This window comes from Xenopus laevis, chromosome 9_10L (assembly GCF_017654675.1).
Source record: "Xenopus laevis strain J_2021 chromosome 9_10L, Xenopus_laevis_v10.1, whole genome shotgun sequence".
Classification (NCBI taxonomy): Eukaryota; Metazoa; Chordata; class Amphibia; order Anura; family Pipidae; genus Xenopus; species Xenopus laevis.
This window is the reverse complement of record NC_054387.1, coordinates 63,600,746-63,622,163: the sequence shown is the minus strand read 5'-3', so window position 1 is coordinate 63,622,163 and position 21,418 is coordinate 63,600,746. Positions and strand designations below refer to the sequence as shown.

Genomic DNA, 21,418 nt, shown 5'->3' with positions numbered 1-21,418 from the left:
TCTCATTCATCCAGGTCATGGTATATCTATAGTAATGTCAAATCAGCTGGACTTGCTGTATTTTCTTTTTTCTTTATATGGTTATATACCCTGGAATCTTACTTAAACAACGCACCTCAGTCTGCTTTAAACCCAGCAATACACTGAGACAACAAATGGTTCATCCAAAAAACTCAATACCAAAACATAAGCGGAGTAACATTGCGTATGTAGTGCAGTGAGGAGTGCTCAGACGTGGGAGAAACTAAACAGTTACACAAATGTATGGTGCAGTACAGAAGAATCTAGTGCAATGAAATCTTGTATTACCGCACACCTCCTTCCACTATTCTGCGTGGTGGTGCTGGTTCTCCGTTGACCAAGCCCGGTCTCCTTACTGCTGTGCAATTTCAAAAAACGGTCCGCACACACCAATGTTGCAGTCGGGGATTGTGCCCCTTTTATTAATGCCACCAACAATCAACGTTTCGGGGGGAACACAGCCTCCCTTCTTCAGGATCCTGAAGAAGGGAGGCTGTGTTCCCCCCGAAACGTTGATTGTTGGTGGCATTAATAAAAGGGGCACAATCCCCGACTGCAACATTGGTGTGTGCGGACCGTTTTTTGAAATTGCACAGCAGTACAGAAGAGCCAGCTCCTCTGGTCAGGACTCCACTGTGCACCTACATCTAAAGGAAGGGATACATGTTTGAAGACTGCCAAGTTCACATTCTGGACAGGGAGGAGGATTGGTTCAAAAGAGGGGTCAAAGAAGCCATTTATGTGAAAATATAGAGCTTTGATACCTTGTACTACCTGTGCCTGACCTGTACTCTTTCCTATCAAAAGGCAAGGGGCTTCACTTGGTTGAACCTGAGAAGATAGGTAAATCATTATCCAACTGTATTGATCTTTGTGGGAAGTATTAAGTTAGCTGATTTAGTTATGGTGGAAATTGTGTTTTTTCAACTGCTGTAAATGCTTACCCATATCCAGATCTTTGCAGTGGAGAAAGCCTCTTCAAAAGACTAGCCCCATGCATGACCATGGGAACGAGAGCAGCCCATATGGACTTACCATTATAGACCCATCTTTTTATACTGGGTTTATAGATATTCTAGCTCTTAAGTGTTGGTAAATGCTGAGAGTTGGAGTTTAAAAAAGCTAAAAGAAAGGTCCATCTTCATACACTCCGACAGATGGAGTTGTGCCCAGGTAGTTCATTGATCTGAAGTATTTGTGCCACCAGTTACAGCTGTTTCCCCATTTTTCTTCTAGCACGCCAAATGAGAAGCTTCTGGGGCGCCTGGTGAAAGAGAAGGTGATAATTATTAATTTGCTGTAGAATTGCATAGCCTTACTTGGTGCTAATATATAGAATGTAATTATAATGTAATTAGAGACTGTAAATGGGACCTATTGCAATGGTGTAGAACTTGTACACAATGCTCTTTCCGTCCTTTATTTTCAGTATGACACTGATTTCTACATCCTGGATAAGTACCCGCTGGCTGTCCGACCCTTCTACACCATGCCCGATCCACAGAACCCTGTAAGTGCACTATGAGTAACATCTATTGCACAGCACTATGACATACAATAGCCCTTTATAAATCCACATTAATAATAATAATCCTCAAACTATGAGACCAAAGGTGGGGGTAAGATTTGTTGAATTTAATTCTAACCCCTTGGCCAGCCTGAGGCGCTGTATCATGTCTGGAGAAGCATTCGTTGGACTGACACTCATATACAGATAAAACACCTTCTGTGTTGTCTATTAATAAATATGATGAGGCCATTAAAAATGTATCTGTAGCTGCCCAGCACATGGGCTTCCCTAAGGTCATGGTTGCTATCTAAACCCTATACTGTGTGCTATTCTGTTCAGTTCCCTGGAAGGTATGATTGACTGATTCTGCGATTCTGACAGATATTGCATATGTATATATATTATGCTGAGTTTCTTGGCAAATAAGAGAGATTAACCATCAGACTCATATAGACACTGCTAACAACTACATTTTCTCAATCCCAAGACTATTGTTAGCAAGCAGAATTCTCAATGAGACTTGGATTTTGATTCTGTACATGTAACTATATAGTTGTATGCCGGGGGAGCTCCACTCAAAAACAAGTGAAGGAAATGTCATTCTTAACAACGTCCCAATATATATATACATTGCTATTAAAAAACCCAGTTTTCTCCCCAGGCGGTTTTGGCCAGGCGCATCTCCCAGCTGATTCCATCAACCGACTGCTCTCTATCCCTGCTCCACCCCCATGTCGCACATATAGATATCATTTGCACATTGAAGCCAGTAGGACTGTGTGCCGTGTTTGTGCACAGTCCCATGGGCTTGTATGAAAATCCATTACTTTAGAGTGGGGAAGGGGCCTGGAGGCACATATTTCTTTTTTCTTCCCCCATTTCTTCAAAGAATGCTGAAAACTGTATAAGGCGCTTTATATTTTATGCACTGCAAATATTGCGTTCTGACACATGGCAACAGAAGCCAGCTGACCTGGTCTGGAGGGGAAGTGACTTCTGCTTCTTTGATTTAAGAGTCAGAACCAGAGAGAGGGATACACAAATGCTGCTTTCAATAGAATTACATGTATACATTTTAAAACCAGTGAGAATGAGGAATGTTTACTAGGAAATTTCTTAGAATTAAATTTTCTTTCAATATACAAAAACTGTAGGTGAAGACCCTCTTTAAACAGAAGTTTAATAAATGCAGATAGTATCCCTGGAAGATACCAGCCTGTTGCTCTTATTTTAATCTTACTGCACTACACACAATAATTTCTGCCTATAGAAATACTCCAACTCATATGATATGTTTATGAGAGGAGAGGAGATCTTGTCGGGAGCCCAGAGAGTCCATGATCCTCAGCTGCTCACTGAAAGGGCCACACACCATGGGATTGGTAAGCAAAAGGAACTCGTTTTTTAAAGGGACATGTAAAGTCTATTTCACAGGGGAGGGAGTCCAAACTGCACTGGCTGTTGAAAAACCTCCTTACCTTTACTTATTGCTTTAGTGATTTTGCATGTGCAGTAGAGTATAACTTAACAGGTTTTCTCTGCTACACACAAGTCTGCCATCAGAAATCCTGGGCCCGTACAACAAAATTACTAGGGCCTCCACCTTTTTCTAATAAACATTTGTTTAAAAAAAATCCATACCATTAAAAAAAAAAAAAGTGATGATTTTTGCTTCTGAACATACAGATTGGAAAAAAGAATCTCATTCAGTAATACGTTTAATTTTACCAGTGGAGAAATACACCATGAGCCAAGTTCATCCTTCTAGTGTCAAATGGTGTGAATATGTATATTCTGTAGAATCACTTGGTATCTGGCCGATACAGTGGGTGATATCACAAAATGAAGAGCTACAGAAATTGCTGCACATTACACCTTTAAAGGCAAGCGAGTCCAGTTTTATTTGCCTGTGTCAGTATTATATACTGAAGCTGATGCTGGTGGAATGCATTTATTCATAAAGATACTTATATGGTTAAGGGGCTGCACTTAACTTACTTCATTATCAGGACCCCCATGCTGTCAGGGAGCTGCAGACTTGGGAAGGGAGGGCAGGAGCTCTGATGCTTGAATGTTTTTGCTCCTACACAGCTTTCCATACTGCTCCTTTGTCACTAAAGTTAAAGGCCCAGTAGAGCTGCAAAGGGATTGGATGGGTGAAGTTTGATCTTCTTCTCCAGCCTATCCAATCCCCATGCAGCTTTAACGAAACTTGAACTTCACTGACAAAGGAGCAGTAATATACAGGCACCCGAGAGCCCACCTTCCCTTCTGAAGTCTGCAGCTCTCTGACAGCAGGGAGCTCCAAGTAAGTGCTACACGGCTGGGCCCCCTCAAAACACAAAATCCTCCCTGGCCCAAGTTGATGATTGCACTGACTACACATGTGCAAGAAGGCTTATGTGCAAAGGATGCCTGGGACACCAGTAGAAAGATAAGAAAAATGTTGACACATAGACAGTTATTCCATAGGTGAGTGAGTTTTCTCCGAACAGCATCACCAGCTTAGGAAAATAAATTTAGAGATCTGTTTGACTGGGTGTTGCCTAATATTTTACATTTACATTTCTTTTGTCTAATAAATCAGTAGTTTGTTTCTCATTTGTTTCTCATTATAATAATATAGTAATCCAATTATAGGTTTGTGGCAGCAATTACTTCCTACAAGGTTAACACATGTAACTGGCACACATCCCCAGTGAATTCAATACTTTTATTTCCTCCAGGCTGGTGCCCTGTTTAGTTTAAAAAAAAAAAAAAAAAAAAAAAAAGCAATTACCTGGGGAATAAAGTATCACAGTTCCACCATCATACTAAAAGCATCACAGTTCCACCATCATACTTGTCTTTACCTATGTTTCTTCTTTTCACAGACTTGGAAAAAATTAAGGCTTATATAGACTCTTTCCGTTTTGGAGCTCCTCCTCACGCCGGCGGTGGCATAGGTAAATGACCTGCTCTATATTACACTCATGTATTTGCTAGGGAAAATAAAACATTTCCTGCCTAGAACCTTATAGTCTTTATAAAATAAAAGGATTATATGTTCCTTCTTATTTTATTCACAGAATGCTGAGCTGCCACACTGTTCCAACCTAGCAGCCATATGCTTTGTGGCATGTAGTAATGAAAGGGTTCCTGTTTAATAACGACACAGATCTGACTGTATCTTAAGAATGAAGCTAGTTATAAGACCCCAGGCAAACAGCATGCCACTATTAAGGCCCGCTACCATTTGGCATGAAGTAAATGGTGCTCACTCTTCATGAAGGCTTAGGTCACTTTTGACATTTAGGGGCACTTGCACTCACTTGCAATGTGCAGCTGGGATTACCATTTAAGGGGGGTGTTAGAGTTCATCACTAATTTCTAACACCCCCCCCCCCATTGTGCATAATGGTATTTAAATGGATACTTTTCCTGAAGACTTCTGCATTATAATCCATTTCTCAAAGAGCAAACATTTTTTTTTATATTTAATTTTGAAATCTGACATGGGGCTAGACATAGTGTCCATTTCCAGATGCCCCCAGTTATGTGACTTGTGCTCTGATAAACTTCAGTCACTCTTTACTGCTGCACTGCAAGTTGGAGTGATATCACCCACTTCCCTGCCCCCGCCAAGCAGCCTGACAACAGAACAATGGGAAGGTCACAAAAAGCAGCCCCCTTAACAAAAAAAGATAACAGCTCCCTGGTAGATCTAAGAACAACACGCAATAGTAAAATCCAGGTCCCACTGCGACACATGCAGTTACATTGAGTAGGATAAACAACAGCCTGCCAGAAAGCAGTTCCATCCTAAAGTGCTGGCTCTTTCTGAAAGCACATGACCTTGCAAAATGACCTGAGATGGCTGCCTACACACCAATATTATAAATAAAAAAAAAAATACACTTGCTGGTTCAGGAATGTAATTTTATATTGTAGAGTGAATTATTTGCAGTGTAATTTAGAAATAAAAACATCATACAAATCATGACAGAATCCCTTTAACACATTCTGGAACTGACGGATCCATTAGTCTGGAAATTGTTGATAAATGGGGTAATGGATTGCCCATTTTGATAGACTAGCAATATTGTTATTATTATATTCTACCCATTATTAACCTGAACTTTTAACAGTAGATGACAATACAATAACAATTGCAATGACAATACTGAGCAATTGCTTACGTTACAGGTTTGGAACGCGTAACCATGCTGTACTTGGGACTGCACAATGTCCGTCAGACGTCCATGTTCCCTCGTGACCCTAAGAGACTGACCCCATAAGAGTCCTTCGGGCCATGTTAAAAGTCGGATGCTACCAGCCAGCACTTGAAAAAGAAATATGCACTCTCCATTGCCTTATAGTGCCACACAACTAAGGACACTGTATTGTCTCATAACATCACCCCTAGCAGCAGAGTTGAACCTGTTTCCACATTAAATCTAATGATAGTTTTTTTTATAAAGTGGCATTTAATAGGTTACATTTGTAATCCCTGTTTTACAGTTTGGCTGCCATTTAATAACAATGATAACACTGTGATTGACTAAGTGGAAGCAAAGAATGCTGGGAGAGTGTGTCCTGGTGTAGTAAGGTACTAAATAAAGGTTAGTCTTCTACTATATACTCTGGCATTGGTCTTTCTGCTTTCAGTCAAGACAATGTGGGATCTTGACCCTGGGGATGCCCCATCTCACTTGGAAATGCTGAGACCAAAGATGTTTTGTTTTGGTCTTGTCCAACTCTTGCTGATCTCTGAGCACCATTTAGATGGGATCATGATTTAAACATTGTTTTGAACTCTTTGAAGTGTGATTGAGCAAGAGCTTCCACCAGGATCAACATTTTATTGCTCTTGTATAATAGAATCCAGGTGGCTATACATGGTCTAGTCTGTGATGGTGGAGCTCACCACTATCTCCAGGACACCGGTGCAGGTTCCTGGTCTCTCCAACTCGGCAGAAACGTCCAATCAAACTATCAGCATCTCAGGACTCTTGATTAACCCACACTCTTCCAAATTTTATTAAAATATTAGCTTCCTTTGTTTTTATTGTTGTTTTATAGGTCATACATGGGCCTATAAAGCTGTCGACTCCTTTCCTCCAGTTGGCAGCCTATTAGTCCTGCCAGATCAGTATTTGGCCAAAAATCAGCATTATGTTCATAGGGCAGATTTGAAAAGCATGTTTGATATGGACTACATTGGTGTATTGATGTGTTCCTCGACCAATGGACCTTCAAGGGCCCCAGCGTAGGTATGGTATGGAGAGATGGTCCTATAGTAGCAGTGGGGATAATAGTCTCTGGGAAGGGGCTGTGAGATAGTAGGGAGTGATGGTGCCAGGCCCGGACTGGCCATCGGGCCAGGTGGGCTGGTCGATTTAGGGGTAAGTGAGTAGAGGAAGTGGAGCCACCAAATGGGAGCCGAAACATGCTGAAGTGAAGGCTACTTGGAGAAGGTTACAGCATGCAGCTGACCAAACAACAACAAAGGGCAACGCTTGCCTTGGCTTTCCGTTTGTGGAGTGAGATTGTCCCTCTACAATTTGTGGAGGCCCTCGCAGGAAATGATATAAATTTTGGACCAGGTAGGTGATTCAACAGCTCAATCCAATTTTTTGTGGTGCCTAGTGCTGATTATTTTGTGTTTGCAGCAGTTCTATGTAATGAAAGTCTCATCTCTTATGCATACCATCTGTGTGTTGTGCTGTTAGGAAAGTCACTTCTCTAAGACACTGGTTTTACACCTGTTCAGTATGGGTCCTTAGGGAAAGGTGAGGAGATGTGATCTGGTTGTCCAGTGAAGTCACTGGGAGGTGGAATGGTCAGGATAGCACAACACCTCAGAAAATACAAGGAATTGTTCAAACCTAAATAATATAGGGACATTTGCAAGAATGCAGAACTGTGTAAGTGCAGTATGTCGGCTAGCAGTGGACACACAGGAAGTCAGCATGGGCCAAAGGTTTTCATCATTTTGGGTTAAACCCTGCTTTTACTTAATGGTCATGTCACCCTTAGCTCATAAGAAGTTAGATTTGTTAGATATTGTTGTAGAATTATCTCTGCTACAGTTTCAGAACCAGCAATAACAGAAAAGTAGCAAGCAGCCCAATGGGGGCATTCAGATCGGGCTCTTTCAGCTTTGAGCCCTTCAGTGGCAGACACATAGGGGTGGAACAAGCAGAGGTGGGGCCCTGACCACCAATGGGTTTTTTTTCTTCATTTTATTGGGGGGCCCTGACCACCAATGTTTTCTTTTTAACTTGTGGAGGGGCTGGTCCATGCAGATTTATACATGTATGGGACCTTTTATCCAGAATGCTTGGGACCTGGGGTTTTTCGGATACAAACAGATCTTTCCGTAATTTGGTTTTTCATACTTTAAGTCTACTAGAAAATCAGGTAAACATTAAATAAGTCCAATAGGCTAGTTTTGCTTCCAATAAGGATTAATTATATCTTAGTTTGGAAGTACAAGGTTCTGTTTTATTATTACAGAGAAATAGGAAATCATTTTGAAAAATTTGGATTATTTGATTATAATGGAGTCTATGGGAGACAACCTTTCTGTAATTCAGATCTTTCTGCATAATGGGTTTCCGGATAACATATCCCATACCTGTATGTGGGGCTGCTTTGATTTTTATACCAGGGTTGCTTTTTACTCTGCGTCTGGGTGGTGCCTATAGTAGCAGTGGGATAATAGTCCCTGGGAAGGGACTATGGGATAGCAGGTATAGTAGGGAAAGATGGTGCCTATAGTAGCAGTGGGATAATAGTCTCTGGAAAGGGACTGTGGGATAGAGGTATAGTAGCAGTGGGGATAATAGTCTCAGGGAAGGGGCTGTGGGATAGTAGGGAGAGATGGTGCCTATAGTAGCAGTGGCACTTTATAATTTTGCTATAAATGTACTGCCTGATGCTTTTACATTACCTATCTGATACCCAATGTTCCTATATAAGGGGGCTGCCATATTTGTGCTTCAGTAGCAAGTTAGTGTTAGAAATCCTAACTGACAGTCAGCTTGGCAAAACAGTCAGGTTTAGGAACATAAAGTAACACAAAAGACCTTTCATCGAAAACCGATCAACATGACCTATATGTAACTTTGTAGATTCATATTTTGAACAGTAGTTTTTTCATGACAGTATCACTTTTAAGTAAATATTGTGCTTCAGAAACTGTTAGCAGCTCTCTATGTTGCTAATGTGCCTGTTGGTGGAGTTGGTATCTGTTTCCTGCTACATTTGCTTTTTGTTGATGGCAGTGTTTAGCGAGGTTTTCTGGCAGTCAATCACCACATGCCAGGCAGATTTTACATTAATGGATTGGGCAGCAGCTCTAACACTTGAACAGCAATAATGTATATTGCTGAGCTAGTCACCCCTATGCAGTAATTCATAATTGCAATAGTCAATAGTTTATTATTACTTTGTAGCACGCCAGGTTTACTTCATACATAGCTGGTTCCATGATGATGAGGCTGACCCCAAAATTAACCTATTAGCTCTTAGACTGGGGTCATGGGAAGCTTGAAAAACGTGCCCTACTGGAAACCAGCAAATTATTATATCTGCCCAGTAACTATTAAAAACCCCATATAAAGCATGGTCTGTGGCTTGTAAAGTGCTAGGTTGACCCTATACACTTTGCTCCCCATTTATACAACTTTGGAAAAATTTCCATCTACCCCACCTTTTCCTACCTTCACGCAGTTTAGAACTCAGGGCAAGGAACACCCTATGCAATACATTCAGCTGCATTACACTTTCCAAGCCCAGTATGTTACTCCCCTGGTTCAACTTGTTCTTTGGGAACCTTTACCTAGTAAATTGGTATCACAACTTTACAAAGCCCCCAGCAATACAATTCGTATGGTTATTTTGCTAGGGTCCAAATTACCCTAGCTACCATCAGGCCCGGACTGGCAATCTGTGGGTTCTGGCAAATGCCAGAGGGGCTGCTGTATTGTTCCATAGAAAGTTACCATAGAGTAGGCTGGCTGGGCTGGTAGGGGGCTGTTTGGGCCTCTGGTACTTGGAATGGCAGGGCCTCCCAGTCCAGGCCTGGCAACCATGCATTGATTTGAATAAGAGACTGGAATATGAATAGAAAGATGAGTAATAAAAAGTAGCAATAATGATACATTTGTAGCCTTACAGAGCTTTTGTTTTTAGATGGAGTCACTGACCCTGTTTGAAAGCTGGAAAGAGAAGAAGTGGCAAAAAAAACGATAAGAAATAAATAATGAAGACCAAATGAAACGGTGCTTAGAATTAGCCATTTTATAACATACCAAAAAGTTGACTTTAAGGTGAACCACTCCTTTAAACCCTGCATGGCTAATTGGCACTTGGCAATCATTAAGCTGCATGCCCTTTGTTACATGCACATAAAGAAGTGTATATAACAAAAGAAGGCTTTGGTTCCACAGATGAGGCTCCACCTCCTGTAGAACTTGTCTCTTTACTTACACGTGGTTCTGCAGCGCTACTTATAACTGATAACATTCTCGCCACTGGGTGCTGCTGTTTACGGAGGTTTCGCTGTCCTACACTTCAGCGAAGCATTATGTTCACGCCCCTCTTTTACAGGACACGTTCCAATTGGTAATAGTGTGGCGCGAAAATGCCGTCCACCGCTATGCCATTGGTTGAGAACTGGCGCGAAACAGGGACACGTGATCTCATTTCGCGGGGGTAATCCGGTCTTGTTAGTGAGCTGGTCGCGGTGTTCTTTATCAGTCTGAGCAGCATGGACCTGGTAGATCCTTCCCAGAGCGCCGCCGCGGCAGCCGGAACACAACTAGTCAAGGATGAAGTGGCTGAGAAGTGTCAGAAGTTGTTCCAGGACTTTCTGGAGGAGTGAGTGCGGGGAGTGGGTTGGTGGAGGTACCGTTCTGACTTCCGGCACTAGAGTTGGTGTAAAACCAAGTACGCCGGCTGCTTCTGGGGACAGTTTAAGAATAGGGGAGCCCAGCACCGTGGGGGGGAGGGGTTTGTGTAAAATGCTGAGACCTGTATAACCATATAGACACTTTAACATGTCCTGCATGCTCCAGCTACTATACTGTATGGCAAATAGTACAGGCCCTAGATGTCTGCAATTGCTTTCCATGTTGTGCCCCTTATTGGCTTCATTAAATTTATATTTTCCCAGCAGTCTGTGCGGCCCAGTGTTATACAAAGGAATGTAGCCATACAATGGACGTCACATCCGGGCCTCCAATCTGACGGGCCTTACCAGCGAGGCACATCCTGTTTATCCCCGAGTTATCTGACCTCCCCATATTTGTAGCTCGAGGTTTTGTTTAGTTATTAAATGCAAGTGATTGTGCTGGGAGTAGGTCTGTCTGTAGGCTGTGTATTGAGGCTGTATAACATGCTGATTCTCAATTCTCTATATACAATATATTCTGCTTCTCCTACTAATAAAGGATTTCTTCCTGTCTGCTTTATTTCTACTGGCCTTGAGGCATCTATCATTTACTTATTTGTCCTATGCATTCCAATAAACCTGATTTTTATCCATTAGTCCTAGCTTGTACATCAAGCATTCAGCTCATAGAGTTCTTTCATCTTCGGCCTCTTGTTGGTGTGTGTGTGTGTGTGTGTGTGCGTGCTGACTTTGCTTATTTGTTAAGGGTATAAATAATTAAAAAAAAGCCAAATGCTCGAATACCAATATAATACACAAAGCTATGAATATCTTGTAAATGATATCCTTATAAATGGTGAGTTCTGATGTCATCAGTTATAAATGGTGAGTTCTGATGTCATTTCTGTAACATGACTCACTGAAATTTGTGTATTATAATAAAGTATCCCCAGTTGCAAAATATGAGAATATTAGAAGTTACCTCAGTTATTTAAAGACAGGTCATGGCCTTTGGCCTTGTGTATTTATATGGTCATGAAACTTCTCGGTAACTTATATCCTTATTTTACAAAAGGGGGTACTTTATTCACTATATAATCTATGGCAAAAAGCAGTGTTTAGGGGCATTAAGTTCAATGATCCCCCACCTAATGGCTGGTGAGCAGCGTGTTACTATCCGACCCCTTGGATGTGCTTATTTTTGAATTCATGGCTTGGAGGCAAGTTTTGGTTGTGTAAAAACCATGTCTACAGTCAGTCAGAGCCGTCTGTAAGCTGCCAGTACACATGAGGACTGGACAGTATTTTCCAAGACACAGATGCTCACATTTAGCCCGTAGCAGGAAAGTGTAAGAGGTTTTTAGTGCTGTACCATAATACCCGTTCCAGGTCTCCCCCTAGCTATTTTTGCAAAATCTAAGGTTGCCCATCAACCATAGTTATGTATGTAAACAAAACCTCCCAGAACTATTATTGCTAGTCCTACAACCTGACTGATGGATCTGGCATATCTCCATGGCTGCTCAAATAGGGTTCATCTTTTAAAAGGGCTGACACCTTCATCACACTCCTGTAAACCTTGCGGTGATTTTATTAAGGCATTATCCCTAATACAATAAATTATAGCACCCCCAAAATGCTCAGTGCATCTAATATGCCATTCCTGTAGTTGGGGTCAGTATCGTTACTTGTTAGCAATAGGGTTGCCACTGTTTCTGGAAAAAAAATACCGGCCTTCCTATATATTTATCTTTTTTTTTCCCCTATTAATATGATTGGGATTAACCATCAATTTTTACCAGCCAGATGGCAGCCCTAGTTATCAATGACAGTAGTTTATAGCAAGTTGTGATCAGGGGTTGTTCACCTTTGATATAACTTTTAATATGATGTAGAGAGTGATATTTAATTTGCAATTGTTTTTTATTATTTAAGGTTTTCAGTTATTTTGGTTCTTAGCAGCTCTTCAATTTGCACTTTGTTATCTGGTAACTAGTGCAAATTACCCTAGCAACCATGCATTGATTTGAATAAGAGACTGGATAGGAGAGGTTAGATAAGAAAGATGAGCAATACAAATATAGCTATAACAATACATTTGTAGCCTTACAGAGCTTTTGCTTTTTATAAGAGTCAAAAGAAAAAGGCAAATAATTATTAAACTATAAAAAAAAAATAATGAAAACCGATTGAAAAGTTGCTTGGAATTAGCCATTATATAACATACTAAAAGTTACTTTAAAGGTGAACCACCCCTTCACGTAAAGTAATTAAAGGAAATTTATGCTTGGTTTGCTTTGCCCACATTACTACAAAGGCATGTGAGGTGCAGAGAGTATGTTGCTTCTTTTTCACTGCTTGGTGGAGAATGTCGTTGGACTTCTGCATCAGATACAGACTACAGGTATGGGATCTTTTATCAGGAAACCCTTTATACAGAATAGACTGCATTTTAATCAAATAATTCAAGTTTATAAAAAACATTTCCCTTTCCTCTGTAATAATAAAACAGTATGTTGTACTTGATCCAAACTAAGATATAATTAATCCTTATTAGAGGCAAACAATCATGTTGGGTTTATTTAATGTTTAATTCTTTAGTAGACTTAAGGCATGGAGATCTAATTTATGGAAAGATACCTTATCTGGAAAACTCCTGGTCCTGAGCATTCTGGATAACAGGACCCATACCTGAATATATCCCATACTGTCTGTAACTGCTCAATGATACCAAAACTTTTGTGTTCACCTTTAAGAACTAGTTACCCCCAATTACAGAATATATACAAATGACTGTTTTCAGTGCTCTTCGATCAAATAAAGAAATCCTAAAAACGTATTAAAAATTGTTTCCTGGATCTGTACCTTTCTAAGAGTTATGCTTGCCTATAGATTTCAGGGTAGCGATGGGGAGTTGAAGTACCAGAGTGATGCTGAGGAACTGATCAGGCCAGAGAGAAATACACTGCTTGTCAGCTTTGTTGATTTGGAACAGTTTAATCAGCAGCTCGCAACTACCATCCAAGAGGAATTCTACAGGTGAGTTCAGTAGTTCTCCCTCATGCATGAACCTAGCAGACATCCCAAAAGTCTGTGTTCCACCTGTTGGGTGTCCATCCCTTGTACTGGTAATAAAAATAATAATTGCGTTTTCCTTCTCTTTAGGGTGTATCCGTACCTCTGTCGAGCAGTGAGAGCTTTTGCTCGAGATCATGGCAACATTCCACAGAACAAAGAATTCTATGTCGCCTTCCAGGATCTTCCCACCAGACATAAGTAAGAGTCCAATTTTATTTAAGGATAAACTTTAGTTTGTATAAGGAGGGAGGGATTGTTATGCTGCTAAAGTAATAGGAGACCTCTAGTTGGCTATATATATATATATAATATAGCACCAATATATTCCATAGTGCTGCATAATAACTTGGTGTATACATTGAACTAATACAAAAGCTTAAGAGGGCCTTGCCCAAAAGAGCTTACAATCAAATATTTAGTTTGCTGACATGATTAAAGTTTTCTATTTTTTTAATTACTGTGTTCTAGAATTAGAGAGCTGACCACTCCTCGCATTGGATCTCTGTTGCGGATCAGCGCTCAGGTGGTTCGGACTCACCCAGTCCACCCGGAACTGGTCAGTGGGACCTTTCTTTGCTTGGATTGCCAGACCTTGGTGAGGGATGTAGAGCAGCAGTTTAAATACACCCAGCCAAGCATTTGCAGGAACCCAGTGTGCGCCAACAGAAGGAGGTTCATGTTGGATACAAACAAGTCAAGATTTGTTGATTTCCAAAAGGTAATAAATCTTTTTAACAAGTTGTTTCCTGCAGCCATTGTATTACCAGAGTGATGTCTTTTAAGGGGCTCATGTTAACTGCGATATAGAAGCTAAAACTGATGGTTACGTTTTTACTTTTATTTCTTAAAATATATATTTTAATGGTTTTGTTGCACTTCTACACCCAAGAGTAGAAATAAGGGCTTTGAGTCTCTGAAGAGTTGAAACCCTAGAAGTACTGGAGCACTTTTCCAGCTGTAAATCCTCTTGCACTATGTATGAATCCTATATTTCTCTCCGCAGGTTCGAATTCAGGAAACGCAGGCAGAGCTCCCAAGAGGCAGCATTCCACGAAGCGTTGAAGTGATCCTGCGAGCGGAAGCAGTGGAATCATGTCAGGCCGGGGATAGGTGCGACTTCACTGGATCTCTGATAGTTGTGCCTGATATTTCTCAGCTCTCAACCCCAGGTACTTGGCACTAAATATGATTTACTGCTGATGTTCTGCCTTTTTATCAGGCAGTATAGCGCTAGTTTTTTAGATGGGGTCAGTGACCCTATTTGAAGGCTGGAAAGAGTCAGAAGAAGAATGTAAATAATTTTAAAAAAAACTATACAAAATAAATAATGAAGACCATCTGAAAAGTTGCTTTGAATTGGCCATTCTAAAATATATTAAACGTTAACTCAAAGGTGAACCACCCCTTTAAAAAATGACTCCTGGAAATAAATGCATTTTTAAACACCAACTGCTTGAGCCACAGTGGAAGTTGGTTTGCTGTCTGTGCAGAGTTGTCATCAATCTGCAGCTCAACTGTTAAAACATTTATTACCAAGGTAACATCCCCACTTTATCCGATCCTTTGGATGAAAACTTCAATATTTGAACAAGCACCAGCATCTCTTTAAAGTGCATGATATAATAAAAAGTTGCAGCACGTGACTTTGTGGCTTTATTTCTCTAATTCTTCTGATACCCATGTGCAAGTGTAGTGATGGTACCAATCTTCCTCACAGGTGTTCGTGCAGAGACCAGCTCTAGGGTGGGTGGAAGAGAAGGGTATGAGGCTGAAGGTGTCCAAGGTCTCCGAGCCCTTGGAGTTCGAGATCTCTCCTATAAGCTGGTCTTCCTTGCATGCTATGTCTGTCCAACCAACCCAAGAGTACGTAGCTGGTTTTTATACCATTTTTTTAAGTATTTTATTTTTTGGCACACACGATGCCTAGGAACAATGGCTAATATCAACTATATTCTGTAAAGTTTATCATTAATAACCATAGGGATTTTAGCCCAGGAATGACTTTCTCTCCTTTCACAGTTTGGTGGGAAGGAATTGCATGAGGAGGATATGACTGCAGAGAGCATCAAAAACCAGATGTCTGTGAAGGAGTGGGAGAAGGTGTTTGAAATGAGTCAAGACAAAAACCTGTACCATAACCTATGCACCAGCCTCTTCCCAACTGTGCACGGTGAGTTCTTCTGTTATACCAGGATCTTTTAATCCCATGTGACTATTTTGGAAGCTTATTCTAATTGAATGCTCCGTTGCCTATTCAGGTAACGATGAAGTAAAGAGAGGCATCTTACTGATGCTGTTTGGGGGTGTCCCTAAGTCAACTATGGAGGGAACATCTTTACGTGGAGACATTAATGTTTGTGTTGTTGGAGATCCAAGTACTGCCAAGAGCCAGTTCCTTAAGTGAGTAATGTATGTAATCGTAATTCTTTGTCTGTCTGTAGTTTTGGATATATTTGATGACACTAAACTATTGGAAAGGCCACTAGGACACCCTTTTTTCTCTTTCTTTAATGACACTAATGGTAGTTGTTGTTTTAGGCACGTTGAGGAGTTCAGTCCCCGTGCGGTTTACACTAGTGGAAAAGCCTCCACTGCTGCCGGTCTGACAGCAGCCGTTGTGAAAGATGAAGAATCGCATGAGTTTGTGATTGAAGCTGGAGCACTGATGCTTGCTGACAATGTGAGTTTACTGAGTTAGTTCCTGCTGCAATGGTTCACTTAAAGCCTGTGTGTATGGTTCTGAAATCAGGCTTACTTCCTTGTGTTTGTTCTATAGGGAGTTTGTTGCATTGATGAGTTTGACAAGATGGATACAAAGGACCAAGTAGCTATTCATGAGGCAATGGAACAGCAAACTATTTCAATCACCAAAGCTGGTGTTAAGGTAATGACTGTTTCCTCTGAAAAATTGTTGCTTCATGGCTTATATATCTGTTCTTCATAATGTTGAGACTTTTTTGTTTCTAATTCCCAGGCTACACTAAATGCTCGGACTTCCATTCTTGCTGCAGCAAACCCTGTAGGGGGCCGATATGATAGAGCAAAGTCACTTAAGCAGAATGTAAACTTGTCTGCCCCCATCATGTCCAGATTTGATCTCTTCTTCATTCTTGTGGATGAGTGCAATGAGGTAAATTTATCTTTGGGAAGATGCTGGTTTAAAGCAATTACCCTGTACAGTATGTGTGCTCTACCACTGGCACATTCATTTAACTTTACTAAGGGACTAGTTAATGCAAAACTGAGGAAGATCTCTATTTCACTCTTTGATTTGTTGCTCCTTGATATTGTTTTTTCTTGCCCGGTGTCATATCCAGATATGTTGGTGACCACAAGGTGGCAGTATTAGGGAAAGTATTTACATTACTAAACATGAACCTGATGAAAGATGTTTTAACCTGAAACAGTTCTGTGTCTGCTGTGTCACAATGAAGGCAGTTTAAATAAAGATATTGCTGTCCAGAGCTTATTGACTAGAAAATCTAATTCCCCAAGTAAAAATGTGTTAGGCATGGGTTTAATTTCTGTGCCTGTTTCATTAATTTTATGTAGAAGTTGCCCAACCTATCAGTGTTACTAACTATATGCAATAGTATACACAAAACCTTTTCACACAGTCAGTCCATGTCCTGTGGAACAAATTTGTCAGGTGCTGGGATATTCAGTGACTTCTAAAGCTCCAATGAATGAAAAGCAAAACGAAACCTAGGTGTTGGGTTTCAGTAACAGGAGTGCTAAAATGTGTCTGGTGCGTTAACCTGGAATTTGCAATGATTTTCAGGTGACAGATTACGCCATTGCCCGACGTATTGTGGACCTCCATTCCAGGATTGAGGAATCTATTGATAGAGTTTATACTGTGGATGAAGTCAGGAGATACCTTCTCTTTGCCAGGCAGTTCAAACCTAAGGTAATTTTGGAAAAGGTTTCAAACCTTTGGAGTTTTTTTTTATGTTCTATAGTTGCCTGACGATGTTTTTAATGCTCACAGATCTCTAAGGAGTCAGCGGACTTCATAGTGGAGCAGTACAAGCGACTAAGGCAGCGTGATGGCTCGGGGGTCACTAAATCTGCTTGGAGGATAACTGTACGGCAGCTGGAAAGCATGATCAGATTGTCAGAAGGCATGGCAAGGATGCACTGCAGTGATGAGGTTAGCACCTCCATGTTATAATCGCCACTGTTTTAACAAAGACGTTTGTTACAATAGCTATACTATCAATGCCCTTCAACTATGTACTAAAATATAAACTAAACAAGTAGTCATATCTAGCTAGCTATTATGCTATTTAAGGGATACTGTCATGGGAAAAACTTTTTTTTTTTCAAAACTAATCAGTTAATAGTGTTGTTTCAGCAGAATTCTGCACTGAAATCCATTTCTCAAAAAAGCAAACTGATTTTTTTATATTCAATTTTGAAATCTGACATGGGGCTAGACATAGTGTCAATTACCCAGCTGCCCCAAGTCATGAGACTTGTGCTCTGATAAACTTCAATCACTCTTTACTGCTGTACTGCAAGTTGGAGTGATATCACCCCTCTCTTTTCCCCCCCCCAGAAGCCAAACAAAAGAACAATGGGAAGGTAACCAGATAACAGTTCCCTAACACAAGATAACAGCTGCCTGGTAGATCTAAGAACAACACTCAATAGTAAAAACCCATGTTTCACTGAGACATATTCAGTTACATTGAGAAGGAAAAACAGCAGCCTGCCAGAAAGCATTTCTCTCCTAAAGTGCAGGCACAAGTCACATGACCAGGGGCAGCTGGGAAATTGACAAAATGTCTAGCCCCATGTCAGATTTCAAAATTGAATATAAAAAAATCTGTTTGCTCTTTTGAGAAATGGATTTCAGTGCAGAATTCTGCTGGAGTAGCACTATTAACTGATGCGTTTTGAAAATAGGGCTATTTTAAGTGCATAGATTTGAAGTGAAATGTGACGAGAAACCATCATTCTTCTACCTTCAAAACACAGCTAGGAGATATCCCAGTACATTTAAACAATAAAGGGATCCTGTCATCGGAAAACATGTTTTATTTCTTACACAACTAAAAGAAGCTGTGGGGAGTGTGCAGCTTGTTCAGATAAATGTTACACCCTGGGCACAAACTAGACAGTTTGGTAGTCTATTTGATGATGAGGATGAATGGCAATATAGACCAGTGTATGGGACAGGGCCTGCAGGACCAAACTCATAACTAAAGTTCTGTATTGCACATGCACAAAATTACCCTGTACTTAAAGGATTTTTAAAGAAGACGGGCACCAGTTCATTGTAGGAAGTCATTTATTTGTCACTATAGGAGCCTAACAATTTGCTTTCCTTTCCACGATCGGATCTCAGTTACTGCTGCTATTACAGTTTTGGATTTACCAATTATATGAGTAGAAGAAACAAATCCTGATGTGTTTCCATTATTTTTCTGCAACAGGTGCAGCCAAAACATGTAAAGGAAGCATTCCGGTTATTGAACAAATCCATCATCAGGGTGGAAACTCCGGATGTCAACCTGGATCAAGACGATGAACATGAGCCAGAGGATGAAACTCAGGAGGGGACGAATGGTAAACTACCTGCAGATTTTTATTTTTTAAAATTGGGTTGCCTTAAAATGAATTGAAAATCCCATTTTTTGAATGCAGTAGATGCTGAAGTTCCCAATGGTGTCAATGGCCATGTGAATGGAATTAATGGGCATTCTCAGGAGTCAAATGCTGCTGCCGCAAAGCCGTCCTTGCGTCTAAATTTTGCTGAATACAAGCGGATCTCTAACTTGCTGGTCCAGCAGCTGAGGAAGATGGAAGGTGAGTGCCCACACTTTACTTAATGCTGGCCTGGTATCATTGGCACAGCGTGTTTTTGTTGCTTTGAAGAATGCTGAAGAGTTTTCTTTCTTATAGATGAAGATGAAACTTCACAGAGAAGGAGTGAACTCATGAATTGGTATCTAAAGGAGATTGAGTCGGAAATTGACTCAGAAGAGGAGCTTATTAATAGGAAGCAAATCATTGATAAAGTTATTCACAGACTTGTACACTATGTAAGTATTCTTATGATATGACAGTAAGCTTTACCGAGATTTAACCTGATGGGTACAGGTTACGTGCACTCTTTATTTTGGTCTAATTTTATTAAGATTTTGTGTTCTTTTTTTTTTTTTTTCTTAGGACCAAATTTTGATTGAACTCACACAGACTGAATTAAAAGGCACAGGGGATGAGGTTGTAGCAAAAGAGGAGGATCCTTACCTTGTGGTGAACCCCAATTACATACTGGAAGATTAATAGGCTGCTTTGTGCCTCACAGACTTCATTCTGCAAGACTTGCGCTTTACCTGTCTGGAAATGTACAGTATGAAAGATTCGCATTTAGAGGCTTTTTACCCAAGAATATATCCGACATCCAGTTTGGCGTTTTTATGAAAGTTCTGACCTGGTTCTACAGAGGAATTGTTGTGCCTTTCATTTTTATTCTTTTAGAAGCATCACATTTTACCCTGTTCCGTAAAGACATTTTAGAGACTTTTATATCTACTGCTAAGCGTTCGAGTTCTTATTAAAGTTTTATTTGTAGATACTGTTAAGTTGTGACTAATTGTGCAATGGTGAAGCCTTGAGTTAATCTTTAACCACAATAACCTCAAATGTAATAGCAGAAGGCAGTTTTCTTCCATTGTATTAGAGGTTAAAGAGACATTGGGTCTGGACACCGACACGTGATGCTTTTACGAGGGTTGTAAACGAAGAGACAGGACATGCATCGTTTCATAACGTACAAAAGAATAACACACAACCGACCTTTCTTTTGAGTTCTCCAGTGCTGGATCTCCGCTGCAGTAGTCTTGATTCTTAGGGTAGTGGCAGACGGGGAGATTAGTCGCCCAGCTACTGCGGGCGACTAATCTCCCCAAATGCTTTCCTGTCTGCAAGAATGCGAATCGCTGGCAGGATGGCATACGTATCTCTTTGTTTTCCAAAGTTGCCTTACGAGGAAACTTCAGCCGACTTCGGAATTCTGAAGCGAAATGTATGCCATCCTGCCAGGCGATTCACATTCTTGCCGACGGGAGGGCATTTGGGGAGATTAGTCGCCTGCAGTAGAGAAGATTTGTTGCTGGTTGACTAATCTCCCTGTGTGCCACCACCCTTAGGCCTGGGCATATTCCACAGCCCTGAGTTATGAGAATCATATGGGGAGTGTTATAGTAGAATCCATGCAACTACATGACCAGCTGCACTGGCACATTCAGGTGCATCTCCACTGGCTGAAAAATTCAGATAAAGAATATGCCCCCACATGTCATAGGCCTAAGAAGGAAGACTTCAAATCCCTTAAAGGGATACTGTCATGGGAAAACGTGTTTTTTTTTTTTTCAAAACACATCAGTTAATAGTACTGCTCCAGCAGAAATCTGGACTGAAATCTGTTTTTCAAAAGAGCAAACAGATTTTGTTATTCAATTTTGAAATCTGACATGGTGCTAGACATATTGTCAATTACCCAGCTGCCCCCAGTCATGTGACTTGTGCTCTGATAAACTTCAATCACTTTTTTTCTGCTGTACTGCAAGTTGGAGTGATATCACCCACCCCCCCAGCAGCCTAACAACAGAACAATGGGAAGCTAACGAGATAGCAGCTCCCTAACACAAGATAACAGCTCCCTGGAAGATCTAAAGCTGGCCATAAACGCACAGATTCGATTGTACGTATCCTTATATTCGTATGATTTTCAGATCGTGTGTGGAGTGTCCCGACATTTATCTTGCCATGTCGATCGGTCGTTCAGTCGATCGGACAGGTTAAAAATTTTTTGTCGGCTGCCGATCATATCTCTGGATGTATTGCTGATCGGACCATTTTCAGTGGGAGACTGTCACCAGCTTGGTCGCACATAAACTTTCGTACGATTGCTGTGGGTA

At 40.8% G+C, this 21,418-nt stretch overlaps 2 protein-coding genes across 4 annotated transcripts in view; both read left to right on the top strand.

The window, feature by feature from the left end:
• dars1.L (aspartyl-tRNA synthetase 1 L homeolog) overlaps positions 1-6,149 on the top strand; it is a 60,511-nt gene extending 54,362 nt beyond the window's left edge. The window contains exons 14-18 of one of the 2 annotated variants that reach the window (XM_018234306.2): positions 1,258-1,300; positions 1,451-1,531; positions 2,802-2,913; positions 4,405-4,476; positions 5,717-6,149. In XM_018234306.2, coding sequence (XP_018089795.1) covers positions 1,258-1,300; positions 1,451-1,531; positions 2,802-2,913; positions 4,405-4,476; positions 5,717-5,808 — 400 coding nt within the window. In that variant the 3' untranslated portion in view covers positions 5,809-6,149. 2 annotated transcript variants of the gene reach the window in all.
• Positions 6,150-10,200: 4,051 nt separating this feature from the next.
• Positions 10,201-20,069, top strand: mcm6.2.L (minichromosome maintenance complex component 6 L homeolog). Of its 2 annotated transcripts, none has more exons than XM_018234132.2 (17): positions 10,201-10,396; positions 13,302-13,448; positions 13,575-13,685; positions 13,956-14,205; positions 14,491-14,656; positions 15,205-15,350; positions 15,507-15,657; positions 15,746-15,887; positions 16,026-16,167; positions 16,264-16,371; positions 16,462-16,617; positions 17,269-17,397; positions 17,479-17,640; positions 18,929-19,061; positions 19,143-19,301; positions 19,398-19,537; positions 19,665-20,069. In XM_018234132.2, the coding sequence occupies exons 1-17, from the start codon at positions 10,287-10,289 to the stop codon at positions 19,779-19,781; spliced, it is 2,469 nt and encodes an 822-aa protein (XP_018089621.1). In that variant the 5' UTR covers positions 10,201-10,286; the 3' UTR covers positions 19,782-20,069.
• Positions 20,070-21,418: the final 1,349 nt, after the last annotated feature.